General features: G+C 41.5%; 1 protein-coding gene across 1 annotated transcript in view; it reads right to left on the bottom strand.

Annotated features, from left to right (window-relative positions):
- Positions 1–23,015, bottom strand: part of PCSK4 (proprotein convertase subtilisin/kexin type 4) — a 29,440-nt gene extending 6,425 nt beyond the window's left edge. The window contains exons 1-8 of the mRNA XM_074304508.1: positions 22,589–23,015; positions 13,282–13,386; positions 10,347–10,442; positions 10,046–10,174; positions 8,741–8,817; positions 8,548–8,636; positions 6,576–6,748; positions 126–338 (exon numbers count right to left, since the gene is read on the bottom strand). Of these exons, the coding sequence (XP_074160609.1) occupies positions 126–338; positions 6,576–6,748; positions 8,548–8,636; positions 8,741–8,817; positions 10,046–10,174; positions 10,347–10,442; positions 13,282–13,386; positions 22,589–22,843 (1,137 nt within the window). The 5' untranslated portion in view covers positions 22,844–23,015. The remainder of the gene's footprint in view (positions 1–125; positions 339–6,575; positions 6,749–8,547; positions 8,637–8,740; positions 8,818–10,045; positions 10,175–10,346; positions 10,443–13,281; positions 13,387–22,588) is intronic.
- Positions 23,016–25,210: the final 2,195 nt, after the last annotated feature.

Genomic DNA, 25,210 nt, shown 5'->3' with positions numbered 1-25,210 from the left:
GTGGGGGTGGGGAGGAGTGGTCCCCAGGCAGGAGGCCCGGGGGCGGCAGCAGGCAGGGGAGCGGGCAGCTGCGGTGGAGGGGCAGGAGGGGGGAGGGCAGGAGGGCGGGACGGGCCGACACTCACAATCTGCCGGTCGTTGGTGAGGCCGCTGCTGAAGGTGGTGGTGAGGGTGGAGGCGCACGCCTCGCTGTACCAGGGCACCAGGCCGTGCTGGGTGGTGCTGCCCACAGACAGCGTATGGATACTGTTGGTGTAACCGTCGCAGTTACAGTTGTCAAAGTGAAGGCCGCCGTTGCCCGAGGCCCAGACAAACAGCGTGCCCAGATTGCTTCGACCCTGCGAACAAGGCGGGCGCTGTGGAGTCGGGGGGTTGGGGGAGAGGGGGAGGGCAAGGGGGGGAAATGCTTGTGGGCCGGAGGGCACCTTACCAGTCTAGCTCAGCACCCTCTTCAGCAACCTGGGAAAATGGGACCCAGAGAGGGGAAAATTTGCCTAAAGTCCCTCCATAAATGTGTCAGAAACCCAGGCGGTCAGACGCCAAGGAGGCGTGGGGAGGGCGGAGGAATAAGGAATCCCTGAAAGGAGCGGGGATGCTCTGCGTCTCTTCTCTGAGAGCCTCAGTTTCCCGTAGAATGAATAGGTCCTAGATCTCTTAAGGATCTCGCCAGCTAGAAATACGATCCTACAGGGGAAGAGGAGTGGTGCCGTAGAGAGCACTGGCCCTGGAGTCCGGAGAACCAGAGAGAGTCCAAATGCAGCCTCAGACATTTACTAGCTGTGTAAGTCTTACAAATGCTTCAAAAAATAAAAAATACGATCCTATGATCTCTGTGAATTTGGAGAAATCATTTCACTCCCTAACTATAAAATAAAGGATTTTAATTAGGTCAAGGATTTTTTTTTTAATTTAAAAATGTTTAATTGGGGCAGGTAGGGAGCAAAGTGGATAGAGGACCAGCCCTGAAATCAGGGGGACCCGAGTTCAAATATGAACTCAGACACTTAACACTTCCTGGCTGTGTGACCCTGGGCAAGTCATTTAACCCCAATTGCTGGGGGGGGGGGAGTTAGGGGGTGGAGGGGGGGGGAGTTTAATTGATGTGCTTTAAAAAAAAACAAATGTAATTTCCTCCAATACTCCTTCCTATCTTCTTTCTCAAGAGCCATCCCATGTAACAAATAGTTGTTTTGTTTAAATAGTTATTTTAATTAAAAAAAAAAAAGATGAAAAAATCAGCACAACTGAAAAAGTTTTAAGAATATATATAGTGTACAATGCTTGTTGACTATTCTGACCCCTGCACAGGGGTGGGGTGGGAGTGTCTTCTCATATCTCTTCTTTTCAGTCAGGCTTGTTCTTTATAATTTTGCAACTTTTTTTTTTTTTTTTGCTGCAGCAATTGAGGTGACCTGCCCAGAGTCACATAGCTAGGAAGTGTTAAGCTTCTGAGACTGACTCCGAGGCTAATGCTTTCTCCACTGTGCCATCTAGCTGCCCCTACAACATTCACTTTTGATTGTTGTTTTCAAGGATTTTGAGGGTTTCCAGGCCTCCTCTATTGTGCAGGGTCAGCATCCTCATTTACAATTAATTGGGGAGGATTTATTAATTATTTATGACCTATTATTTATTAATTATCTATTGATCTAGGAAGATTTAAGAACTGAGCAGCATTGATACTGCTGAGGGACTCTGCCAGGAGAGCAGACTCAGAAAGGCAGTCAAGAAAGAGGGTGAATGAAACCTCTTTGCTCCCAAATCCCCAGGGAGCTGTCCTTAGTTCTGATCTCTCAGGACTTACTGCTTCTTTCTCCTCCTTGATAGTACCCTGTCTATGCTTTATATTTCTTTCCTTGTGTAGATGTTGTAATCCCTCAATGCTACCCCAGGTAAAGTACTTGAGGGAAGGGATTGTTCCATTCTTGTCTTTACATTCCTAGTATTTATCAGCCATGTCCAATATAGTGACCCTATGGTCTACGCACATCAATGCTCTCTTTAGAGTTTTCTTTCTTCTTTTCTATAAAGTATTTTATATTATTTTTCCCTACTGCATGTAAAATAATTTTTAACATTTGTTTCAAATTTTCTCCTCTTCTCCCCTACCCCCACTCTCTGAAGGAGTAAGCAATTTGACATAGGTTATATATGTACCATCAAGAGTCCATAGGATTTCCTTTGCAAAGATACTGGAATAGTTGCTATTTTCTTCTCTAGTGGATTAAGGCAAACAAAATTTAAGCAATTTGCCTGAGATCCCATAGCTAGCAAGTTGGTGGAGTCAGGATTCAGGCTCAGACCCTCAGGATAGAAGTTCAGGATATCCTATCCTATGTCAGTATTTGAACTACCTCCCTCACCAGGAGTATGAGGAAGACCAGATGCAACTGGGGCCAAGAATGCCATTTGTAGCCATCAGGAATGCAGAGATTCCCAGAATTGCAGGGTTATCTGGCAATTCACTTTTTATAGATGAGGGAACTGAGGGGATATGAAATATCTTGCCCAGGGGCCACCTAGATAGTAAGGGGCAGAATTGGAACTTGAACTATGTCCCTGACTCTAAATCCAGCCCTTTCCCTTGCTATTCCTAACTGTAAAGAGTTTTTAAAAAAGGGGGGGGGGCAGCTAGGTGGCACAGTGGATAGAGCACCAGCCCTGAAATCAAGAGGACCGACTTCAAATCTTACCTCATACACTTAACACTTCCTAGCTGTGTGACCCTGGGCAAGTCAATTAACCCCAATTGCCTCAGCAAAAAAAAAAAAAAGTTTTAAAAAATAGAAAGACATTAGAATAACATCCTTTTTTCCCCTCAAGTGTTTTATAGTTTACAAGGTATTTTTTTACTTCCACAGTCCTATGAAATAGGAAGTATGTAATTATTTCCATTTTGCAGGTGAGAAAACTGAGGCTCAGAGGGAAGACTTGTTCAATGTCCCATGGCTTCTAAATGACTGAGATGCTCTCCAGGGCTAACTCACTTCACATTACACTGCCATGCATCTCCAAGAAAAAGGAAACTGAGGGAGACTGAATGATCTTTGGGGTCAGAACTTGAAAGCATATCTCCTGACTCAATCTGGCTTTAGTACTTCCTTCTCTTAACATCTAAGTATCATAATCTCAAGGTCTGACTGCTAGGGTATAAGGTTCAGGGCAAGGATGGGCATCTAGTAGATAGTTGGGCAAAGTAGCAGTCATATTATAGTTGTGTACCCCTAAATAGGCCACTTCTCTCTGAACCTTGATTCTCCTACTCGTAAAATGGGGGCATTTTCCAGAAGGTTATTGAGAGGAAAGTACTTTGCACATCCTTTTGAGCTTTAGAAAGAATCACCATCCTCTATAAGGAGATCCCTTCCATTACTCCTTTGCAGAAATCGAGGTAGGGAATATAAAGCATTGCATATATTGTCAGGTTTTTTTTTAACAATCTTTTCTAAATTTTTGTTATCATCTTCCTCTTTTTTTTTCTTTTTAAATTTTCAATAGTATTTTATTTTCCAGATCGATGTAGTTTTCAAAATTCATTTTTGTAAAACTTTGTGTTTTAAATTTTTCTCCCTTTCTCTCTTAACTCCCCCTTTCTCCAAAACAGCAAGTAATCTGATATAGGTTAAATATGTGCAATTCTATTATTTTCTTTATTTTTTATTAAAGCTTTTTATTTACAAAACATATGCATGGATAATTTTTTAGCATTGACCTTTGCAAAGCCTTCTATTCCAAATTGTTCCCTCCTTCCCCCTCCCCCTCCCCTAGATGGCAGGTAGTCCCATACATGTTAAATATGTTAAAATATATGTTAAATCATATATATGTATATATATATATATGTATATGCGTATATATATATATATATATATATATATATACATATTTATACAGTTATCATGCTGTACAAGAAAAACTGGATCAAGAAGGAAAAAAACTGGGGACGAGAACAAAATGCAAGCAAACAACAACAGAATAAAGAGTGAGAATGCTATGTTATGGTCCACACTCAACTCCATGATTCCCTCTTTGGGTGTAGATGGTTATTTTCATTGCTGAACAACTGGAATTGGTTTGAATCATCTTATTGTTGAAGAGAGCCATGTCTGTCAGAATTTATCATTGTATAGTCTTCTTGTTGCCATGTACAATGATCTCCTGGTTCAGCTCACTTAGCATCAATTCATGTAAGTCTTTCTAGGTCTCTCTGAAATCATCTTGCTGGTTGTTTCTTACAGAACAATAATATCCTATAACATTCATATTCCATAACTTATTCAGCCATTCTCCAATTGGTGGCCATCCATTCAGTTTCCAGTTTCTTGCCACTACTAAAAGGGCTGTCACAAACATTTTTGCACTTGTGGGTCCCTTTCCCTCCTTTAAGATAGATATCTTTGGATTAAAAGCCCAATAGAAATACTGCTGGGTCAAAGGGTATGCACAGTTTGATAACTTTCTGAGCTCTCCAGAATGGTTGGATCTGTTCACAGTTCCACCAACAATGTATCAATATTCCAGTTTTCCCACATCCCCTCCAACATTCATCATCATCTTTTCCTGTCATTTTAGCCGATCTGAGAGGTGTGTAGTGGTATCTCAGAGTTGTCTTAATTTGCATTTCTCTGATCAATAGTGATTTGGAGCACCTTTTCATGTAACTAGAAATAGTTTCAGTTTCTTCATCTGAAAATTGTTTGTCCATATCTCTTGACAATTTATCAATTGGAGAATGGCTTGAATTCTTATAAAGCTGAATCAATTCTCTATATATTTTAGAAATTAGGCCTTTATCAGAACCTTTGAATGTAAAAATGTTTTCCCAGTTTACTGCTTCCCTTCTAATCTTGTCTGCATTAGTTTTGTTTGTTCAAAATTTAATATAATCAAAATTATCTATTTTGTGATCAATAATGATCTCTAGTTCTTCTTTGGTCACAAATTCCTTCCTTCTCCACAGATCTGAGAGGCAAACTATCCTATGTTCTTCTAATTTGTTTATAATCTCATTCTTTATGCCTAGATCATGAACCCATTTCAACCTTATCTTGGTATACAGAGTTATATGTGGGTCAATGCCTAGTTTCTGCCATACTATTTTCCAATTTTCCCAGAAGTTTTTGTCAAATAGTGAATCCTTATCCCAAAAGCTGGAGTCTTTGGATTTGTCAAACACTATAACTATTGTCAAACAATAGCAATAGACTATTGCTATAGTCATTGACTATTTTGTTCTGTGAACCTAATCTATTCCACTGATCAACTGCTCTATTTCTTAGCCAGTACCAAATAGTTTTGATGACCACTGTTTTATAATACCTAGCTGGTATAGCTAGGCCACTTTTGCTTTTTTTTCCTTTTCATTAAATCCCTTGAAAGTCTTGACCTTTTGTTCTTCAAAATGAATTTTGTTGTTATTATTTCTTGGGAATTTGACTGGTATAGCACTAAATAAATAGATTAGTTTAGGGAGTATTGTCATCTTTATTATATTTGCTTGCCCTATCCAAGAGCACTTGATATTTTTCCAATTGTTTAGATCAGACTTTATTTGTAATTTGTGCAATTCTATTATTGCTCTACAAGAAATGATGAGCAGACTGATTTCAGAAAAGCCTGGAAAGACTTACATGAACTGATGCTAAATGAAGTAAGCAAAACCAAGAGAATCTCATATATAGCAACAAAAGATTATGTGATGATCAACTATGATGGACTTGGCTATTTTCAACAATGAGGTGATTCAAGTCAATTCCTTGTGATCACACTTGTGATGGAAAGTGCCATCCACATCCAGAGAGCAAACTTTGGAGACTGAATGTGGATCAAAGCAGAGTATTTTCAATTTTTGTTGTTATTGTTTGTTTGCTCGTTTTTTTCTTTCTCTTTTTTCACATTTAATTTGATTTTTCTTGCTCAGCATTATGTATATGGAAGTATGTTTAGAAGAATTATACATACTTAACCTATATTACATTGCTTGCTATCTTGGGGAGGAGGAAAGGAAGAAGAAGAGAGAAAAATTTGAATCACAACGTTTTGCAAAGGTAAATATTGAAAACTATTTTTCATGTATTTGGAAAAATAAAATACTATAAAATGTATATTCTTTTAAATATATTTTCATATTTGTCACATTGTACAAGAAAAATTGGACCAAAAATTGTGAGAAAAAATTTTCTTTTTCTTTAAAAAACAATTCTTATAAAGGATGGCTCTTTGAATGGGAGGAGAGAGAGAGAGAGAGAGAGAGAGAGAGAGAGAGAGAGAGAGAGAGAGAGAGAGAGAGAGAGAGAGATACAGGAAAACATTTAGGGGATGTAAAAATAAAAAATATCAACAAAAATGGAGTTAATTAAAAAAGAGAGAGCGCATTACCATCATCTCCCACTACTTGCACCTTGAAGCCTGTAAATTTTGAGTAGATGTTTGTAGAATTGAATCTGACTTTTTCTCTGAGTCTGGGCTTAGCTGTAAATTAAAATAGACTTTGAACTGCAAATCAAAGGTTTTGTCTTGGGTGGATGTGGAGATAGAAAAGAATCCTAGGACCCAGGCCCATAGCTTGCACTCACAGTGTTGACCCCCTGGGAGAAGGCCTCTTGAGTCAGCACCCCTGGGCCATCCACAGTGCGCCCATCATCCTCAGGACCCCAGCTGGCACTATAGATGTGGATGTGTTGTGGCTGAAGGCTTAGGGACTGGGCCTCTACAATGTCGGTGATGGAGCCATCCAGCATCCTCACACCTGGGAATGAAGGTAGAGAAATAAGGGTGGGGTGGGGGACTGGGGCTGGGGCTTTTACCCACTTCACAAGGTTTTCTTGATCGCCACCCCTGGCCTGGATTTGTATGCCAAGATTCAGGTTCCTGTAGGACTCTATATTCTACTACACACCTCCCCCAATAGCCTGTAAGGGCCTCTAGAACAGAGAACATCAGAACTTGGAAGAATATCCTATGAATTAAGAGTAGAACTTCTCAAACAGTTTTTGCTGCTGATAAAGTAACGTTCTCTGCTGAGAAGAATCTGGGCATATCCTAGAGAAGTTAGGAAACTGGAATTCACATGGTTTGATTGTTTTTTTTTTTTAATGTAAATCCTGTACAATTTGGGGCACATCTATCTACAACTCACCTGTCTCCTGGTGTATCTTTGGAGAACCACTGACCTAGAACATCAGAGCTAGGAGGGGCCCCAGAATCATAGACTGTCTAATCTAGAAATGCCTTCAAATCTTAGATCCCCAGCCTTGGAGGGACTTCAGAGCCTAGAACATCAGAGCTAGAAGGACCATCAGAGAGCATTTAGTCAAGCCCCCTTCCTCCCTTTACAAATAAGGACTATGAGGTCCAGGGGTTAATTAACTTAAAGTCATACAGTGTTCCTGTGCTGTGGAAAGATCACAATGCTGGCTGAATGGATGGTGGATGAAGGCTTGAGGCAGCTAGGCTCTGGCACTAATCTAGGTGTGAGATGATAAGGACTGACATTAGAAGGATGGAAGCAGAGGAGAGAAAGGGTGTATGTGAGAGACAATAATGCAGAAGTTAGGAAGAGAGGTCAGACCTATTCTTCTTGCCCCCAAAAAGGGAGAATTAAGAATAAACAATAAACAATGGAAGTCCTAAGGAAGGAGATTCTAGCTCCAAAGAAGGAAAAACATCCATGGCCAGAACTGCCCAGCAATGGAATGGGCTGACTTGATTGGTAGGAAATTCCTTATCATAGGGGTCTTTTAAGCAGAAGCTGGATGATCACCCACCAAGGATTTTGCAGTGAGGAGACATGCTTTGGGCTGTGTTTGGACAAGGTGACCATTATCAAGTATCTTCCAGCTTTGAGATCCTGAGAGGTAAATAGTAAATGATGATGTCTCCAAATATCTGAAATATGGTCATGTGGGGAAAAAAGACTTGTTCTAGGAGGCCTCAGAAGTAGAACTAGGAGCAAGAGGGGACATTGTAAGGAGGAAGATCTCCAAGGGCCAAAAGAAAATAGCAGTGGTCAAAGAACTGGTGTTCAGATCAAGAATGTTGGGGATGGGATTGTTACTTTAGAGAAGGGTGGGACTGGATGCTTTCTGAGAGGGCCCTTCAAAATTCATCACTAATAAGTGATTCTCCCTGTAGGAGCCCCCAATAGTCTGGATTCTAGGAACCAATTTCCCAGCTCTGACATCCCAGGTTCTAAGGGCCTTTCCAGCCCTTGCATTTATCATCTTGATCACTAGCTTTCAGAAACACCTTCACTTGCCCAGTCTACTAAACAGACAGTAATTCCCACAGGCCGAACCTGGAGAACCCTCTCTGACACTGAGCCTCAGCACCCTGCCTTGTGAGAGAGAGAGAGCAGGACCAGAGCATGGATGCCAGAACCTTTCTTCTAGAGGAAGATTACCCTCATGACTCTCAGAAACATAAATATATAACAAGAAGAGCCCTTAAGGGATTTCTAGTTCAACCTCTAGCTGGAAATCACTTCCAAAGTAGGGGTTCCCACCCCATAGGGCTGCCTTTCGATGTGCCTCCTCGCAGGGTCCCTACCTCCAATCTTGGCCTTGTAGGCCACACCTGCTCCACAGACCCTATTGTTGGCAACAGCCGCCACTTCTCCAGCACAGCGGGTCCCATGCCTGGGGAAAAGGAGGAAGAGAGTGAGAAGTTCCTTCCTTCCTCATAGTGGAAGCTCTGAGAGACCCATGTGTCCCCCTCTGAAGCTCCTGAGCAAGGAACTCACCGATTCTCATCCATAGGAGTGTATCGAGGCTGTGGGTCAGGGTCATTGTCATTGAAGTCATAACTGGCCAGGTGGTCCTGGATCAAAGGATTAGAGCACTTCGGGTTAGAAGGAACCTTAGAAACATTTAGCTCACTCCAGCCCCACTTAGATGGATAAATTGAAGCCATAAACATAAAATGGCTTGCCAAGATCACACAGCTAATTAGAGACAGAGTTGGGATTTGATTCCCAACAATAAGGACCATCCCAAAGTGAAATGGTCAGCCTTGGGAGATCATCTGTATGATGGTCAGTTGAGATCTTCAAGTGAAGGCTGAATGACCATTTGTTGGGGGATGATGAAAGAATTCGTGGCCAGGTATGGGTTGATTTCTCTAAGATTCCATAACTACCTAGCAAAAGCAATAGGATTTGAACTAAAATCAGAGAACTGCAGGATTTATGCCTGGAAGGGACTTTAAAGTTATATGGGATTCTCTTCCGTTTAATAAGTATTTATTTATTGTAAATTCTGTGCCAGGCACTGTGTTGGGTGCTGAAGCTACAAAGACAAAAATGATCTATGAAAATGTTTTGTATAACTTCACATGTACCTTCTTAATCAAGGGAAAGAATGAAGAGAGAGAATTTGGAACTCAAATTTTTAAAAACAAATGTTAAAAATTGTTTTACATGTAACTGAGGAAAAGAACTTAAATAAATGCAAAAGTGAAACAGATCCTGCTTTCAAAGGGTCTGTTTCCAGACCCTTTCTACATTCCACTGGGAAGAAAAAGCAAATATCCAATAAATAAATACAAATAAATTTGGGGAACCTGAGGGAATACTGAAACCAAAACGAGCTTTAAAGGGTTTCTGTGCCTGGGAGGGAGAAAAAGGTTTCTAGGATGTGAGGGTGAGGAAGGAGAGAGAGTTGGGAAGGGAAAGAGTTGTGACACAAAAGCAAAACCAATGAGGGGTGGAATGTGATATACAGAGAAGAGGATGGATTGGTTTGATTGGAGTATATGGTTTAACACTCTAAGTTGAGAGAAATCAAGGTCATCTAGGAGAAGTGACTTTCACAAGATCACACAGTCAGTAAGCAGAAGAGCTTGAATTCCAACCCAGATTCTGATTCTCCATTCTGTGTTTTTACTATCCCATTCCTCCCTCTGTTGAGTTTTTGCTTAGTGTGAAGGCTCCCTTCCAATTGGGGGGGGGTGGTGAAGAAGAGTGTTAATAATCCCAACTCTACCTCCACCCCCATTCCCAACACATTCCCCTCATTGCCCTCCTGCCTCCCCAGGTCCCTGCACTCACAAAGTTAGCCTGCAGATCAGGGTGGTCCTTCTCTATGCCGTCATCCAGGATGGACACCACAACCCCCTGGCCTGTGTAACCTTTTTTCCAAGCTTCCAGGATGTTCAGGTCAGGTTTGACTTGCTTGTTCTAGAAGGGGAGCCTCAGAAGGTCCCTGCAGGGGACTTCCCCAGCCTGGGGGCCCCAAACTCCCAACAGTGGAGACTGAGGCTTAGGGGAAGCCTTGCTCCTCACCTGGCCCCCTCACTCCTTATCCAGGGACTCTGGAGTTCCCACCCCACCCAGCTGCCACCCTTCTTACCATATACCACTGTTTGGAGAACCAGGGGTCATTGGGTAGCACAAAATAATCTCTCTTTACCCGGCGCTTCAGTGTTTGCTGCTCAAACCAGTGGACCTGAAAGAACACCATTTCTGTCTTCCCTGCTCAGAAACATCAGGCACCAGGGAAATTCTCCAAGCACTCATTTTTATCATTTGCCATCTACTATTCTGTTGTTCAGTTCCTTCACTCGTGTCCAACTCTTCAGGACCCCATTTGGGTTTTTCTCTGCAAAGATACTGGAGTGCTTTGCCATTTCCTTCTCAAATTCATTTTACAGATGAGGAAACTGAGGCAAATAGAATTAAGTAACACGGGGTCACATAGCTACTAAGTGCCTGCCCTGAACTCAGAGCTTCTTGTTTTCAAATATTATCCTTACTCTACCCATTCTGCCACTTGTCTGCCCCAATGCCTACATACAAGCTTTAGAGGAAAAACGTAGGGGAAGGGTTTTTGGTTTGTTTTGGTTTTTAAAGAAAAAACCAGAAGAAGCAAAACCTCAGACAAACCTGGAAGGAGGAATTTGTTGCTTGTTAATAATATATGAGGGTTGACCTTGTTAAATCTCTGTCTCTCCTCTCTCTCTCTCTCTCTCTTTCTCTCTCCCTCTCTCCCTCCCTCCCTCTCTCCCTCCTCCCTCTCTCCCTCCCTCTCTCTCTCTCTCTCTCTTCCTCTCTCTCTCTCTCTCTCTCTCTCTCTCTCTCTCTCTCTCTCTCTCTCTCTCTCTCTCTCTCTCTCTCTCTCTCTCTCTCTCTCTCTCTCTTTCCTCTCTCTCTCTCTCTCTCCTTTCTCTCTCTCTCTGTCTCTCTCTTCTCTCTCTCTCTCTCCTCTCTTTCTCTCTCTTCAAAATACATGCAAAGACAGTTTTCACCATTCACCTTTGCAAAATCTTGTGTTTCAAATTTTCCCCGTCCCTTTCCCTCTCCCCCTAGACGACAAGTAATCCAATATATGTAAAACATGTACAATTCTTCTATAGACATTTCCACATTTATCATGCTGCAAAAGAAAATCAGACCAAAAAGGAAAAAAAGAGCAAGAAAATGAAAAACAAGCAAGCAACAACAAAAAAAGGTGAAAACACTATGTTGTGATCCACATTCAATTCCAAAAATCCTATTTCTGGCTCCAGGACTAGTTCTCTATCAGTTACTCCACACTACATCTTACCCTGTTAAATGCTTTCAGCATGAACATAACATTTTATGCCAATTTCATATTTTTATATTTTCATTGTTAGTTACTAAACTTGTAATGTTTTTTAAAGAGCCAACAAACAGCTGTTGGGGTAGAGTGGAATGATAGTGGAGATTCACATACCTCATGAGCCAATGTAAGGATACTCTCTGAGTTTTGGGTACAGAAAGGTGGAGGCTTGTCAGGTAAGTAGCATAGTGGATAAATTGTTAGACTTAAAGTCACAAAGTCCTGAGTTCAAATCTAGCCTCTGACGTTTACTAGCTGGGTGACTTTACTCAAATCACTTAATTTCTCCCAACCTCAGGTTTTTCATCTGAAAAATGGGGATAATAATAGTATCTACTTTCCAGGATTATTTTGAGGATAAAATGAGAATATGTGTGTGTATTATATTTATATATGTGTGTTACATATATATCTATACCACACACACACACACACACACACACACACACACACACACACACACACACACATATTGTCCTTTACACATTTTAAAGGATTTTATATACATAAACTAGATATTATTATCTAGTATTATATTATTATCTAGCTATTATTATCTTGAAAAGAGCCCCACATTGGCAGGAGACTTGGGCTTTCATTGTGGCTGTGTCATCCTCACGCTGTGTAACTTCAGGAGAGACACAACCTCCTTGGGATTAATTTTCATAACATGCTTGATATAACAGGAAAAAAATCCTGAACCAGGAGGCTGGGGATCTGGGGCTCCAGAGGAAGGAAGAATGAGAATGGAGAAGGGCTTCAAAACCGAGTCTGTGAAGGAATTGAGGATATTTATCCAGATTTTGGGAGAATGATAATTGACTTGAAGTCTTTGAAAGGTTGTGATGGATAAGAGGGATTAAATTTGTTCTGCTTGGTCCCAGAAGGCCAAAAAAGGAAGAATGGGTTTCAGTTAGGGGGTATGCTAAATAAATGTTTAATAAATCAGGCTCTCAGAAAATTCAAAATATTTTTCCATAATGTCTTAAGTCTAGACAATCAACAGGATAACAAATCAGGCCTTGACTGGCAGTGTTAGAGAATTTCTAAGCTATAAATGCTCTTATGTAACTAGTTCCAAAATACTGGTCACTGCTGGTTTCAGGGAAGTAGATTTAAGTTCAACATAATAAAAAAAAAAAACTGTCTAATAATGAGAGTTGTTCCAAAGTGGGATAAATGGCCTCAAGAAGTAATGGGTTCTCTAATAAACTTTGGATGGAAAACACCATCTGTATCCAAAGCGAAAAATCTGGAGGTTGAATGTAAATCAACATATTCTATTTTCACTTATTTTTTTCTTTTTCTGCTTTTTTTTTTCCTCTTATGGTTTTTCCCTTTGTTCTGATTTTTCTCTCCCAACATGATTCATAAGGAAATGTATTTTTTTAATGTGAATGTAAATGGATAACCAGAAAAAAATTAAAATTAAAAAAAAAAAGGAATAAGTTCTTCATTGCTACAGACTTGGAAGAACAGATTGGATTACTGTGTCAGTCCCATGATTCTAGTTCTACATACTCATTGATCATGGACAAGTTGCTTGCTGCCCAGGTCCACTGCCTCAAAATCTAAGAAGACTTATATGATTTTAAGGGTATAAATAATAGCCTCTAACTCATCCTCCCCCAACCCCAGAGAAGGGAAGCAAGTATAATGGACAAGGTCAGCAAATCTGAAGTTCTTCTTCCCCTCCCCCACTCACCTTAGGGTCTTTCTTCAGCCTCAGGCTGTGGCCCCAGTGTTGGCTAAGGGCTCTTGAAGTCACACCCCGGTGGTGGAAGTGGTAATAATGCTGGCCCGGGATGACCTGCAGAGATGGCCAAGCCAAAGGAGCTGAGGCTGAATAGGTCTCCTGGATTGCTCATACTAGTGAGAAGAAGCTCACAGCTCACCCCCTGGCATGCCATCACCTCCTGGAGCCGTAGCCAACTTCCCAAGGATTCCCTTTCATTGTTTCTTTCCCCATAAAGGTGGGATTCTGCCTGGCCACACAGCAGCCAGCTCTGCTGACTTCCTGGGACATGGTGGGGACTCTGGGGAGGAGGGACGGGTTGGTTATTTATCTGTGACTGAGCTGAAAAGGAGAAAATTGGGGAAGCAATAGGAAACAGTCGGGGAAGACTATCTGAGACTCAGAGGATGTCGCTATTTCTGAGCTCACAGTGGTGATGCTGTCTGGAAAGATAATGCATGGAGGGGCCTTCTTCAGCCTCCAGATCTGAGGAACTTCATCTAAGTGTGCAGGAAATGAGGAGCCAGTGTACATGGGTGTTTATGTACATTTTATATCCACTTCAGCTTGTATGGTTTATACAATGTATGGTGCATTTAGTTCAATAAACTCAAAATACACTTTAGTTCAATGAACATTGACTATCTGTTCTGCTCAATGCCCTTCGTAGGCATTGTGAGAACAAAGATAAAAAGGGATGTGGGCTTTGCCTTCAAGAAGCTTACCTCTTATTAACTGGGATATCTGATGCGCACAGGTAAATATGAAAGGAGGTACAGGGCAAGGGGTCGGGATCAGAAAAGAGATCCAGGAAAAGTTCTCTGGGAAAAGTGGATGGCTGGGAGGAAAGTTTCATGGAAGACCACAGGTTCAGGGTCTCTATAAAGCCAGAAAAGGCTTAGTCCAAACCCTTATTTGTGCAGATGGGGACTCACCCAAGAATACTCAGGTGCTGACTCAAGCCTTTAGGAGGGAGAAGGATTACTAAAAGCAAATCATTTAACCTCTCAATTTCTCCCCTCTAAAATGAGGAGGTTGACATGGATGGCCTCTCAAGTCTGTTCTAACTCTACTCACTGGACAACTGTCATGATCTCTTAAAGTCCAACTCTGTCCCTCCCTTATTCCATAAATGTCAATGGCTCCCTATTGCCTTTAGGATCACATATAAAACCCTTTAAAATCTGCCTCCCCCATATTTTTTCTAACTTTCTTACACATCCTGTCTTCTATGCACCCCCCCACAAGAGGCATTTGTGCTCTTGCTCATATTTCACACACTAACATCTCCCTTCTCCATGTCTCAAACATCTCTCCCCATAACTAGAATATATTCCTTCCTCACCTCTGTCTCTTTTTTTTCTGCAAACCTCTGTTCAGTCAATACCATCTACATGAAGCATTTCCTGATTCCTCCAGCTGGTAGTGCCCTCTTCCCCAAATTTACCTTGATTTTGCTTTTACATGTTGTATATATATTTATTTATACAAACTTCTCTTCTGATAGAATGTCATTGTAGTTTTGGTACATCCAGTGCCTGGGTTGATGTCTAATAATTGTTCCTCTGAATCCAAACCCAAAAGTTCTTTCCACTGTACTATGCTACCATGCTAGATTCTGGGGATACAAAGAAAAAATGGGAAATAAAGAGTCTTTGTCCTTTAAGGGCTTTTATTCTATAGGAAGAGGGAAGTGGGAAGAAACTAAATACACATAAGGATGTGGATAATGATTTGAAGAGAGATCCATTCCAAAAATATGGTGGCCTTGAAAGATTAGACAATAGTTCACGCAGATTAGAACATTAAGTGTACAAAAAATAGTAATGTGAAATATGGTTCGAAAAGCTGGGTCAGATTGTGGATATATCTAAAGCATTTCAGGCTAAGCAAAGTGCATGTATTTTAGCTTATGGGCCACAAAGAAACATAGAGGTTTTAGAGATGGAGAGGGACTCCATCAATCCCATACATTAAGAGAATGTCTGGCAATTATTTAGAGGGTGAGATGGAAAGAGAAGAGCCATCCAAAGGAAACAAGAGACTACTTAGAATTTGTCTTAGATTTGTGATGGAAAGTGCCAGAGAGAGAACTATGAAGACTGAATTGGATCGAAACATAGTATTTTGTGTATTTTTTATTATTTGTTTGCTTGGTTTTTTTCCTTTTCTTGTGTTTTTTTTCCCTTTTGATCAGATTTTTTTTCTTGCACAGCATGACTGATGAGGGCAAAATGATGAGGCTCTAAGGCAGAGATGAGTCAATGCTTCCTTTTCCTGGCTGTCTGATTATCTCTCTCCTCCTCCCTTCCAAAGTACCAAGGCTGGGTTCATTAGTGAATGAATTCTCTTACTCAATGCTGTGCCAAAACAAAATCTTTATTGATTAGGAAAGGGATAGGTAGGCAATTGGCCTCCAGGGAGAAAGGCCAAACTGCCTGGAAGGAGACACCACAGCAAATTCAACGGTCAAAAGGCAGAGAAAAGCCTAGTGCAAGGAATACAATTTTGGAGATTCGTTTTTTTTTTTTTGTTTTGTTTTATTTTTTTCCCTGAGGCAATTGGGGTTAAGTGACTTGCCCAGGGTCACGCAGCTAGGAAGTGCTAAGTGTCTGAAACCAGATCTGAACTTGGGTCCTCCTGAATTCAAGGCTGGTGCTCTATCCACTGCGCCACCTAGCTGTCCCTGGAGATTCATTTTATACATGAAACAGGATCACAAAACAGAGTTTATATTTGCAAAGGACTTTTCTGCTTTCTTCGGTTATAGAGTTGTTTGTATATCAAAGAGGTTCCTAAGAAGACTTGTAAATAATACAGGAATTTCTCTTAAGGATGTTAAATTCTATTAATCATTTGTGTCTCAGGTTATCTCCTTTGACTTATTCTAAGACAGGAACTTCTCTGTTAATTATTTGTGTCTTGGGCTATTTCCTTTTGACCTCTTCAATGACAAATATGGAAATATATGTAGAAGAATTCATTGTACATGTTTAACCTAGATCCAGTTCCTTGATGTCTTGGGGAGGGGGGGGAAGAGGGAGAAAAATTTGGAACACAAGATTTTACAAAAGTGAATATTGAAAACTATCTTTGTATGTATTTGGAAACAAAATAGTATTTTAAAATATTTTTAAGTAGTCTTAAGACCAATTAGTAAATAAAGAATTTGGGTGGGAACTAAAAGAGGTCTGAACCAAGATGGTAGCTATGCAAACAAAGAGAAGAAATAATAGTAGGAAATCTCTAGCACTTGGTGATTGTTGCATGCTGGGGTTTGAAGTAAGATCAAGATCATTGTGAGGTTTCCAGCCTGGGGAGACTGGGAGGAAATAAGAGGTTTCTTGGGGAAGACAATGGATTTCATTCTAAACATGCTGAGTCTGGGATGTAAGGAGGCATCCAGGTAGAAATTCAAGATGGGAACTCTTGGATAGGAGAGTTAAAGCTGAAGCCATAGATGTATCTGTATGGGAATCCAAGGGATGTAACTCTGTGTGTTCTTTCTTTGTTCCCACCCTCACTCCCTTGATACCCACTCACTCATCAAGTCCTGGCAATTTGGCTTCCTCTCCTATTGCTCTATTGAAACAAGCCTCTTCAAGGTCACTAATGACCTCATTATCACTAACTCCAATGGCCTTTTGTCAGACCTTAACCTCCTTTATCTATCTCCATTTGGAATTTGATACTATGGACCACTCTGCTCTTCTTGAAATTCTTTCTCCTTCTCCTCCCTTGGATTTCTGAGATACTGTGTCCCTATGATTCTCCTCATAACTCCACACATGTCTGTGACATGTGATTTTCAGAACGTATAACTCAAGGAGAAAGGCAGCAGTGTCAGAAAGCAACAGCATCTTACAGTGAGAGAGGGGCTAGATTTGGAGTGAGGAGAAAACTGGGATCAAATTCACTTTATGATACCATCTAATTGAATGAGCTTGGAATAGTCCATTCCCTTCCTCAAGCCTCAGTTTTCTCATTTGTAAAATGGATCTCATTCTCTCCACAGTATTTATGTGCGAGGGTCATTGTGAGGTGCAAATGAGATAGTATATTTAAATTTTTTTTAAAGCAAACTATCAAGTACTACATGTCAGTTATTATAATTATCCTTGCTTTACAGATGGGGAAACTGAGACATTCAAAAAAATTATGTGACTTTCTCCTGATTACATCCAATCCAATCCAACAAGTATGTAATAAGCATCTATTTAAACCTTATATTTAGATCTAGAAGGTAACTTTAGAGGGGCTACCCTTCTTTTAAAAAGGATAAAGGCTCAAAGAGTCCTGATTTGCCCAAGATCAAAGAGGTTGAAAAGAGCAAAATCAGGATTCAAAGTCTCCCAATCCAATAGCGTTCTTTTCACTAGTCCATGCTACTTGTGCCAGGCTCTGGAATACAAATAAAATATGGGAAATAATCTGTTCTCAAAGGGGTTTGTACTCTACTGGAGATAGTAGAGAGGGAAGTTTGTATACAGATGATAAGAAAGAAGAAATCATGAATACTTAAGGTACAGACTGAAGAGTAGAGACAAATTAAGGGAATAACTGGAGGAGTAATTCACTGAGGAGGGGATAAGATCAAGACACAAGCAGAGGGTATTCCTGGTTAGGAAAAGCACCAAACCCTTGGCTAGAGACTGGGGCAACAAAGGACTATAAAGCCCATCCCCTTTGATCTAGTAGTATTTCTACTGATCTGTATCCCAAAGAGATTATAAAAAAGGAAAAAGGATTCACATATGCAAAACTGTGGCGAGAAACTGGAAACTGAGTGGATGCCCATCAATTGGGGAATGGCTGAATAAGTTATGGTACATGTATGTTATATAATATTATTGTTCTATAAGAAACTATGAGCAGGCTGATTTCAGAGAAGCCTGGAAAATTTACATAAACTGATGCTAAGTGAAGTAAATTGAACCAAGGGAACATTGTACACAGCAACAACAAGATTATGTGATGATCAACTCTGCTAGACTTGGGTTTTTTCAACAATGAAGTGATTCAAGGCAATTCCAATAGACTTGTAAGGGAACTATGGAGGCAAAATGTGTTTTGTTTTTAGTGTTTTGTTTTTTCCTTTGTTTGTTTTTTCCCTTTGATCTGATTTTTCTTTCACAGCATGACAAATATGGAAATATGTTTAGAAAAATTGCATATGTTTAACTTATATGGTATTGCTTGCTGTCTAGGGGAGAAGAAAGTAGGAAGGGGGGAGAAAGAGAAAAATTGGGAACACAAAGTTTTGCAGAGGTGAATGTTGAAAACTATCTTTGCATATATTTGGAGAAATAAAATAGTGATTTCAGAAAAACCTGGAAAGATTCAGATGAAGTGATGCTGAGTGAAATAAGAAGAATCAGGAGCATATTGTGCACAGTGATAGTAACAGCAACATTGTGAGATGATCAAGTTGGATAGACTTAGCTCTCCTCAGCAGACAATTCATGATGAAAAATGCTATTCACATCCAGAGAAAGAACTATGGAATCTGAATGCAGATAGTATTATTTTCACTTTTTTTTCTTTCTTGTGATTTTCCCCTTTTGTTTTGATTCTTCTTTCACAACATGACTAATGTGGAAATATGTTTAATATGACTTATATATATAATCTATGTCAGATTATTTGCTATCTTGGGGAAGTAGAAGGGAAGCAAGGGAGGTAGAAAAACATTTGGAACTCAAAATCTTATAAAAGTTAATGTTGAAAAAGGTTTGGCAATTGTCAGTGTTGTAAAATTACCCATGCATATATCTGGTAAATAAAAACTATTTTTTAAAAAAGTTAATGTTGAAAACTATCTTTATAGGATATTGTGTATCCTTCACAGTAATGAATTCAGGTTTTAGGCATGTGGAATTTCAGACATCTATGGGACATGCAATCTAATAAGCAGTAGGGGGATGTAAGACCAGAGGTCAGCAGAGAAATGTTACAGTTAGATAAACAAATCCAAGAATCATAAGCATGGAGATGATAATTGAATCCATGCAAACTAATAACAAGTACAGGGTACAAAGATTACAGAGAGAGAAGATCCAGGACAAAGCCTTAGGAGCTGGGGGGAGATATGCCCTAGCAAGTATGAGCTAGAGAAAAATCCATCAAAAGAAATGGAGAAGGAACAGTCAGAGAAGTAAGAAAACCACAAGAAGAGGGGATCAGGCAGTGTCAAAGGCTGAAGAGAGATCAGGAAGGATGAGGAACAAGAAAAGTCCATTAGATTGTCAGTTAATTTTGGTTACAATTTCACTAAAAATGATGAGTTTGGACGTCAAATTGCAGAAAGAAAACGGGCAGAAGAAAGGACGAAGCAGCATTGATTGTAGAAAGCTTTCTCAAGGAGTTTAGCCACTAAAGGAAGGACTTTTCACAACTCTTCAGTCCAACTTGATGTTTCTCAATCAGTTTGTATTAAATGCCTACTATGTTCCAGATACTAGGCTAGACTCACATCCAATACTACATCTCCCTAGCTGTCTTCCTTGCTGGTAATGCTTTCCCTTCTCACCTTCACTCCTTAGAATCCTTAGTTTTCCTCAAGGAGGCTCCAGTGCCTCCTGTATACACCTTTCATCTACTTTGTATTTATATTTTATCTAAATTAACACATGTAGCAGAGAATCATCCATACTTTGTTGCATCTCCGATTTGGAGGCTACATTGAGCGCACAATCATCTGCAAACCAAAAACCATATAATGACATTCTCTCCATTTTAGTTTTGGCTTGTATTGTTTTCAAGTTGAAGAATTTACCGTTGTTGCAGCAGTTGAGTTGGAAGCCATGTTTTTCCACATTGAAGGGGTTTGATCACAGAGCTGAAAACATCATGCTAAAAGCACGGGAGCAAGCACAGCTCCTTGTTTCACTCCATTGGTGACTGGGAAAGCTCACAAGAGCTGTCCATTGTCTAAAACCCAAGCAAGCTGGCCATCATGAAATTGACTTCTCCAGGCAATCAAATTTTGACATAATTTTCCTTAAGCCCTCGTGACTGACAGTATCAAAGGCCTTGGCTAGATCCACTAATGCTACATACAGACCTGTTCTCATGGCATTTCACCACTCCTGGTGTCTATTTTATCTCTTCATTTTGTCTGTAACCTTTTCTCATAAATAAATCTACTTTTTGCCAAAGAGAAAGGCCATTGTGAATTCTCTATATGCCCAAAGCCCAACATTTGGGGCCAAACCTCAACATTTGATGCCAATTGTTCTCCTCAATCTCATCATTTGGTGCTGAGCTTCAAACCCATCACTCCCACTGGACCACAGTCTCCCATCTGCACAGTGAGGAATTGAAATATATATGCTCCCTCCCCCCAACTGCCTCCCCCTTGCTCAGGGAAACTTTGCAACTTTAACAATGTCAAGTACTTCACAGATGGTTGGAAATTATTCCTCCACATGATGGCATCTCCTGAAACTCCATTGTTAATACTAAGATTTGCTACTTGACTGGCTGAGACACATTAAGAGAGAAATATATACAGAGATGGGGAATTTCTCACACTAAAAAATAACAATGTATAAAAGGGGAGAAAAAAGATAAGGCATGGAAGTAGCCTCAGTCACCAATAGTTAGAGCATGTGAAGAGAAGGGGACCAAGGACAGAGCCTTCAGGGCTGCCTGTGGTTAAGGGAAGAAAGTAAGGGGAAACAGAGGAAGCCTTGGTGTGAGGTGATGTGGTGAAGTTGAATTCTAGACCTGGGAGTCAGGCCAATCACAGATAAAAAGTGTACCAGTCGTGGCTTTGGTGGGGAGGGTAGCTAAGTAAGCTATCTTTCCATCATTTAAAGACTCCCTCTCTTTCTTAAATCTTTTTCTCTTGTACTCAAGAAACCTAACTCTTCCCAGTGGGCGTTGCACCTCTGACCATGTTCTCTAGGATTAAAAAGAACCCTCTCCTTCACTCAAGGAACCTCTGCCTCTGATGTTTGGTCCAAAACCTTTTATTAAGCACAGAATAGCTAAGTATATGAGCTTGAATCTTGCCTCTGGTGTTTACTATTAGGCAAGCCACTTCCTTGTCTAGATTTCAGTTTCCTCTCCTGTAAAATTTGGTTCCTTTAAGCTTTGGAATCATTGTTAATACTAAGACTTTCACCTGCCTGATACATTAAAAGATAAATATTTATTTTTGCTGAGGCAATAGAAGTTAAGTGACTTGCCCAAGGTCACATAGCTAGGAAATGTCAAGTCTCTGAGATCACAGAATTCAGATCCTCCTGATCTGATCAGGGCTGGTGCTCTATCCACTGTACCACCTAGCCACACCCAAAAGATATTTACAGGAATAGAGGGATTTTCTGGCACTAAAAAAAATGTATGGAAGGAAAAAAAATTTAAAACATGATGGTGGCCAATATCGCCAATGGTTAAGTGGAAACAGAGACCAGATTCAGGAAGATGGTAGGGACCCATGAGTTTAACCAACATCTGGCAGTCTAGTTTAGCTTGAAGGTAGAGTGTATGAAAGGGAGTAATAACTTGGGGAAAGACGAGCAATTCCTAGCTCCAAACTCCACCTGGATGTCCCACTGATACCAATCCAATTGGATCCCTTCTGTCCTCCCCCCCCAGCTAAGCTCAGCTGTGACAGCCCACTTTTGGGTAGGGGACAGGGATCCTAGCTCAGGACTCCATTTCTCTCCAGGACCATTTTTTTTTCCCCCTGAGGCTGGGGTTAAGTGACTTGCCCAGGGTCACACAGCTAGGAAGTGTTAAGTGTCTGAGACCAGATTTGAACTAGGGTCCTCCTGAATTCAAGGCTGGTGGCTATCCACTGAGCCACCTAGCTGCCCCCATCCAGGACCATTTCTGAAGCGGCTCCTTAGTATTCTATTGATTTGGGAGCAATTTTATCTTATCTCAAAATTCTCTAAGGTCTGGGATAGTTGTTAGCCTTTTGTTGTTTTAAAAATCCACTTATTGCATAGGTAGGGCCCCCAACAGAGCTGAATGACTTAATAAACTACTGAAAAAGAGAAAATCCACTGGGATGCAGAGGAGTTTGTACTAGTGTTGGGGGGGGGGAGAAGGGGGATCGGGAGCTTGTAGGGAGAGGGCAGCTCAGTAACAGATAGATGGGGGAAGGGGAGGAGACTGTGCCTGAGGTGGGGGTGGGGCGTGGAGCCTGAGGTGTCCCACTAGAAGGCTTGGGAAGCTACTACCTGAGCCCAGGGAGTAGGGAAGATGGTGGCATTCGTGCCCTTGCCAGCCTCCAGAGCCCTAGCGAGGCTCCCGGGTATCCTACCTGCCCCAGGTTGACAAAGCCGAACTTGCGTGCCAAGCGCTCGGCCTCCCGGCTGCCCCCTGGCAACAGCACAGCCCAACTGCTGACATAGATGGGTACTAAGTAGCGGCCCCCTCGACCCCGGCCCGGCCCCGGTTCCTGTTTGGGTACCTCTAGGGCCAAGACGGAGACCAGAACCAGGGTCAAGGTCAGGACTAGGACCAAGGTCAAGGCCAAGGTCAGAACGAATTTCTGCCGGGTCCACCCAGACCGCATGGTAGCCAGGGGTTGGGGGAAGCCCCTCCCGTGGGACAAACTGTCTCTGGGGCCCGAGGGTGGGGCGTTTAAATGCCCCTTCCCCCTACCCCCATCCCCGGGCAGGAATGGAGCAGCCCCACGCCCTGGGCACCCGAGCGAAGCAACCCCCGCCCCCTGGACGCCTCTTTTCGGCTCCATGGCAACTCCTTTGCCCCCGCCCCCGGTGGTGGTGGTGGGGGCTTCATTCCCAGGGGGCTGTGCGGCCGCCGAACCTCAGCCTCGGGAGTGGAGCGGTCCAGGGGGCGGGGACGGAGCGCTGTGCCCCTGCGCATGTGAGGAATGGGGTGGGGGGGGGGTAATTTAGAGGACGTCCCGGGAGAATGGGAATTGGATAGGACCTTCTCCTCTCCTTCAGTCCACAATTCCTTTCCCATCCGGCGAAAAGGTTTCAAGTTCTGCTTTTAACGGTCTTGCTGTGTGACCTTGGGCCAGTCACTTCCCTTTGCCTCCCCGTGAAAAGCACTAGATTATGCTCTCTAACCCGGAAAAGGTCTTTCTAGATAGCTTTTAATTAGTGGCCTAGAGGGACTTGCTAGGGGTACTGGAGCCTAGTTGCAGGCTTTCCCCGGACACAAGTTGATTCGGTCATCCTGGAGCAGTTGCTCGAGTATCTACTGTACTTTACAGTATGCTATACAAATACTCCCCCCTTTTAAAGAGGAACTAACTGAGGCACCCAAAGGGGAAAAAACTGATCCAAAAGTCCCACCGCCTTGTTAGTCAATCAGTCAAATCCATAAACGCGCCAGAGACTCAGGGCTCAGAGCTCTAAAGCTATAAAAAAAAGCCAATGGCAGTCTCTGCAATAGCTCACAATCTAGGGGAGAAAATACCATGAAAGCAACTTCCTACAAACCCTCTATATCACGATAAATTGGAAATAATCAACAAAGGGAAGGCACTTGAATTTAAGGAGATCCAGAAAGGCTTCCTGTAAACAGAGGGATTTTTAGCAAGAGGCTGAGCAGGAATTTCACTGTTCCCCGCTCTAATAATTTCATCTCAACATTTGCCAAGTCCCGGTCATTCTTCCCCATCTCTATCTTCCTCATGGCTCCCGGCCTAATTCGGAACACTGTGTGGTCCAGCTGAACTGCCCTATTTCTCGTTAATTTCCTTGTATAATCTATGGTTGGAGGGCTGTACAGGCTGTTTTCCTAAGCCTTGAATGAATGCTCCCTTCTAAGCTCCCTGTCTTGGGATTTTTAGATTCCTTCATGTACCACCTCCTAATAGAGTTATTTCTAGACCTAACCTCCCCTACCCACTTTGGAACTAGGGTTCCTTTCCTATCTCATAATCTTGTATTTATAATGTGTACATTTTGCATGTTTTCATTTGTGCCTTTCTGTGCCTGGAACATAACAGATGTTTAATAAATCACTTGTAGCTTCCTGATTGATCTCTGTGCCAGCCCTCCCTTCTCCAATCTTTTACACCAATGTCAAGATAATCCCTTTATCTAGGGTCCAAATTGGACCATGTCTCTCCCCTGACAAAAAATAACTTCTAGGCGGCAGCTAGGCAGTTCAATGGATTGATCACAGGCCTGAAGTCAGGGAGACCTGGATTCAAATCCAGCCTCAGACAGTTGCTAGCTGTATGACCCTAGGCAAGTCACTCAACCCCATTACCTCAAAATCAACCAACTAACCCTTCAGTGTTTCCCTAGACTAACATTCAAATTCCTCACTCTCCACCCTCTGCCTCCAATTTACCTTTGTAAGTTAATTTTACATTCTATTACTCCACTGTTGTTTCCCCAAGCCCAGTCCAAACTCAAGTCTCTCCCATTTCCCCATCCCCATAACTGGAATGCATTTCCTCCCCATCTCTGCTTCTCAGGATTTCTGCCTTTTTCCTATGAAAGGCTGCTTTTACATGCTAATTCTTTCAGGCAGCTTTCCCACTGAATTTCACCTCCTGCTAAAACAGATCCTTGTATAATCTTTATAATAATAATTAGAAAAGCTAATATTTAGTATATCCTGCTTTTAAGTTGGCTAGAAGCTTTGCATGTATAATTTGATTGGGTCTTGCAACAAAGTTAGTTCTATTATTATTCAAATTTTTAAAAGGAAGAAATAGAGACACACAAGCTAGTAAGTAAACAGTATCTTCTACTACTTTAGAACACAAAATCCTTCTGAGCAGGAATTATGTTTTTTTGTTTTTTGTTTTTTTCTGTGTCCCTGGCCTCTAGTACTGAACACCGGGCCATATACAGAGTCACTTAATATTTGCTGAGTGAATGTATGAATGAACTAGGTTTTTTGATTCCAATTTCAGTGCTCTTTCTATTATATCACACTGTCTCCCAAAACA

The sequence above is a fragment of the Sminthopsis crassicaudata genome, chromosome 1, assembly GCF_048593235.1.
Source record: "Sminthopsis crassicaudata isolate SCR6 chromosome 1, ASM4859323v1, whole genome shotgun sequence".
NCBI classification, from domain to species: Eukaryota; Metazoa; Chordata; class Mammalia; order Dasyuromorphia; family Dasyuridae; genus Sminthopsis; species Sminthopsis crassicaudata.
The sequence above is the reverse complement of the archived record's forward strand: the minus strand, read 5'-3'. Positions and strand labels throughout refer to the sequence as shown.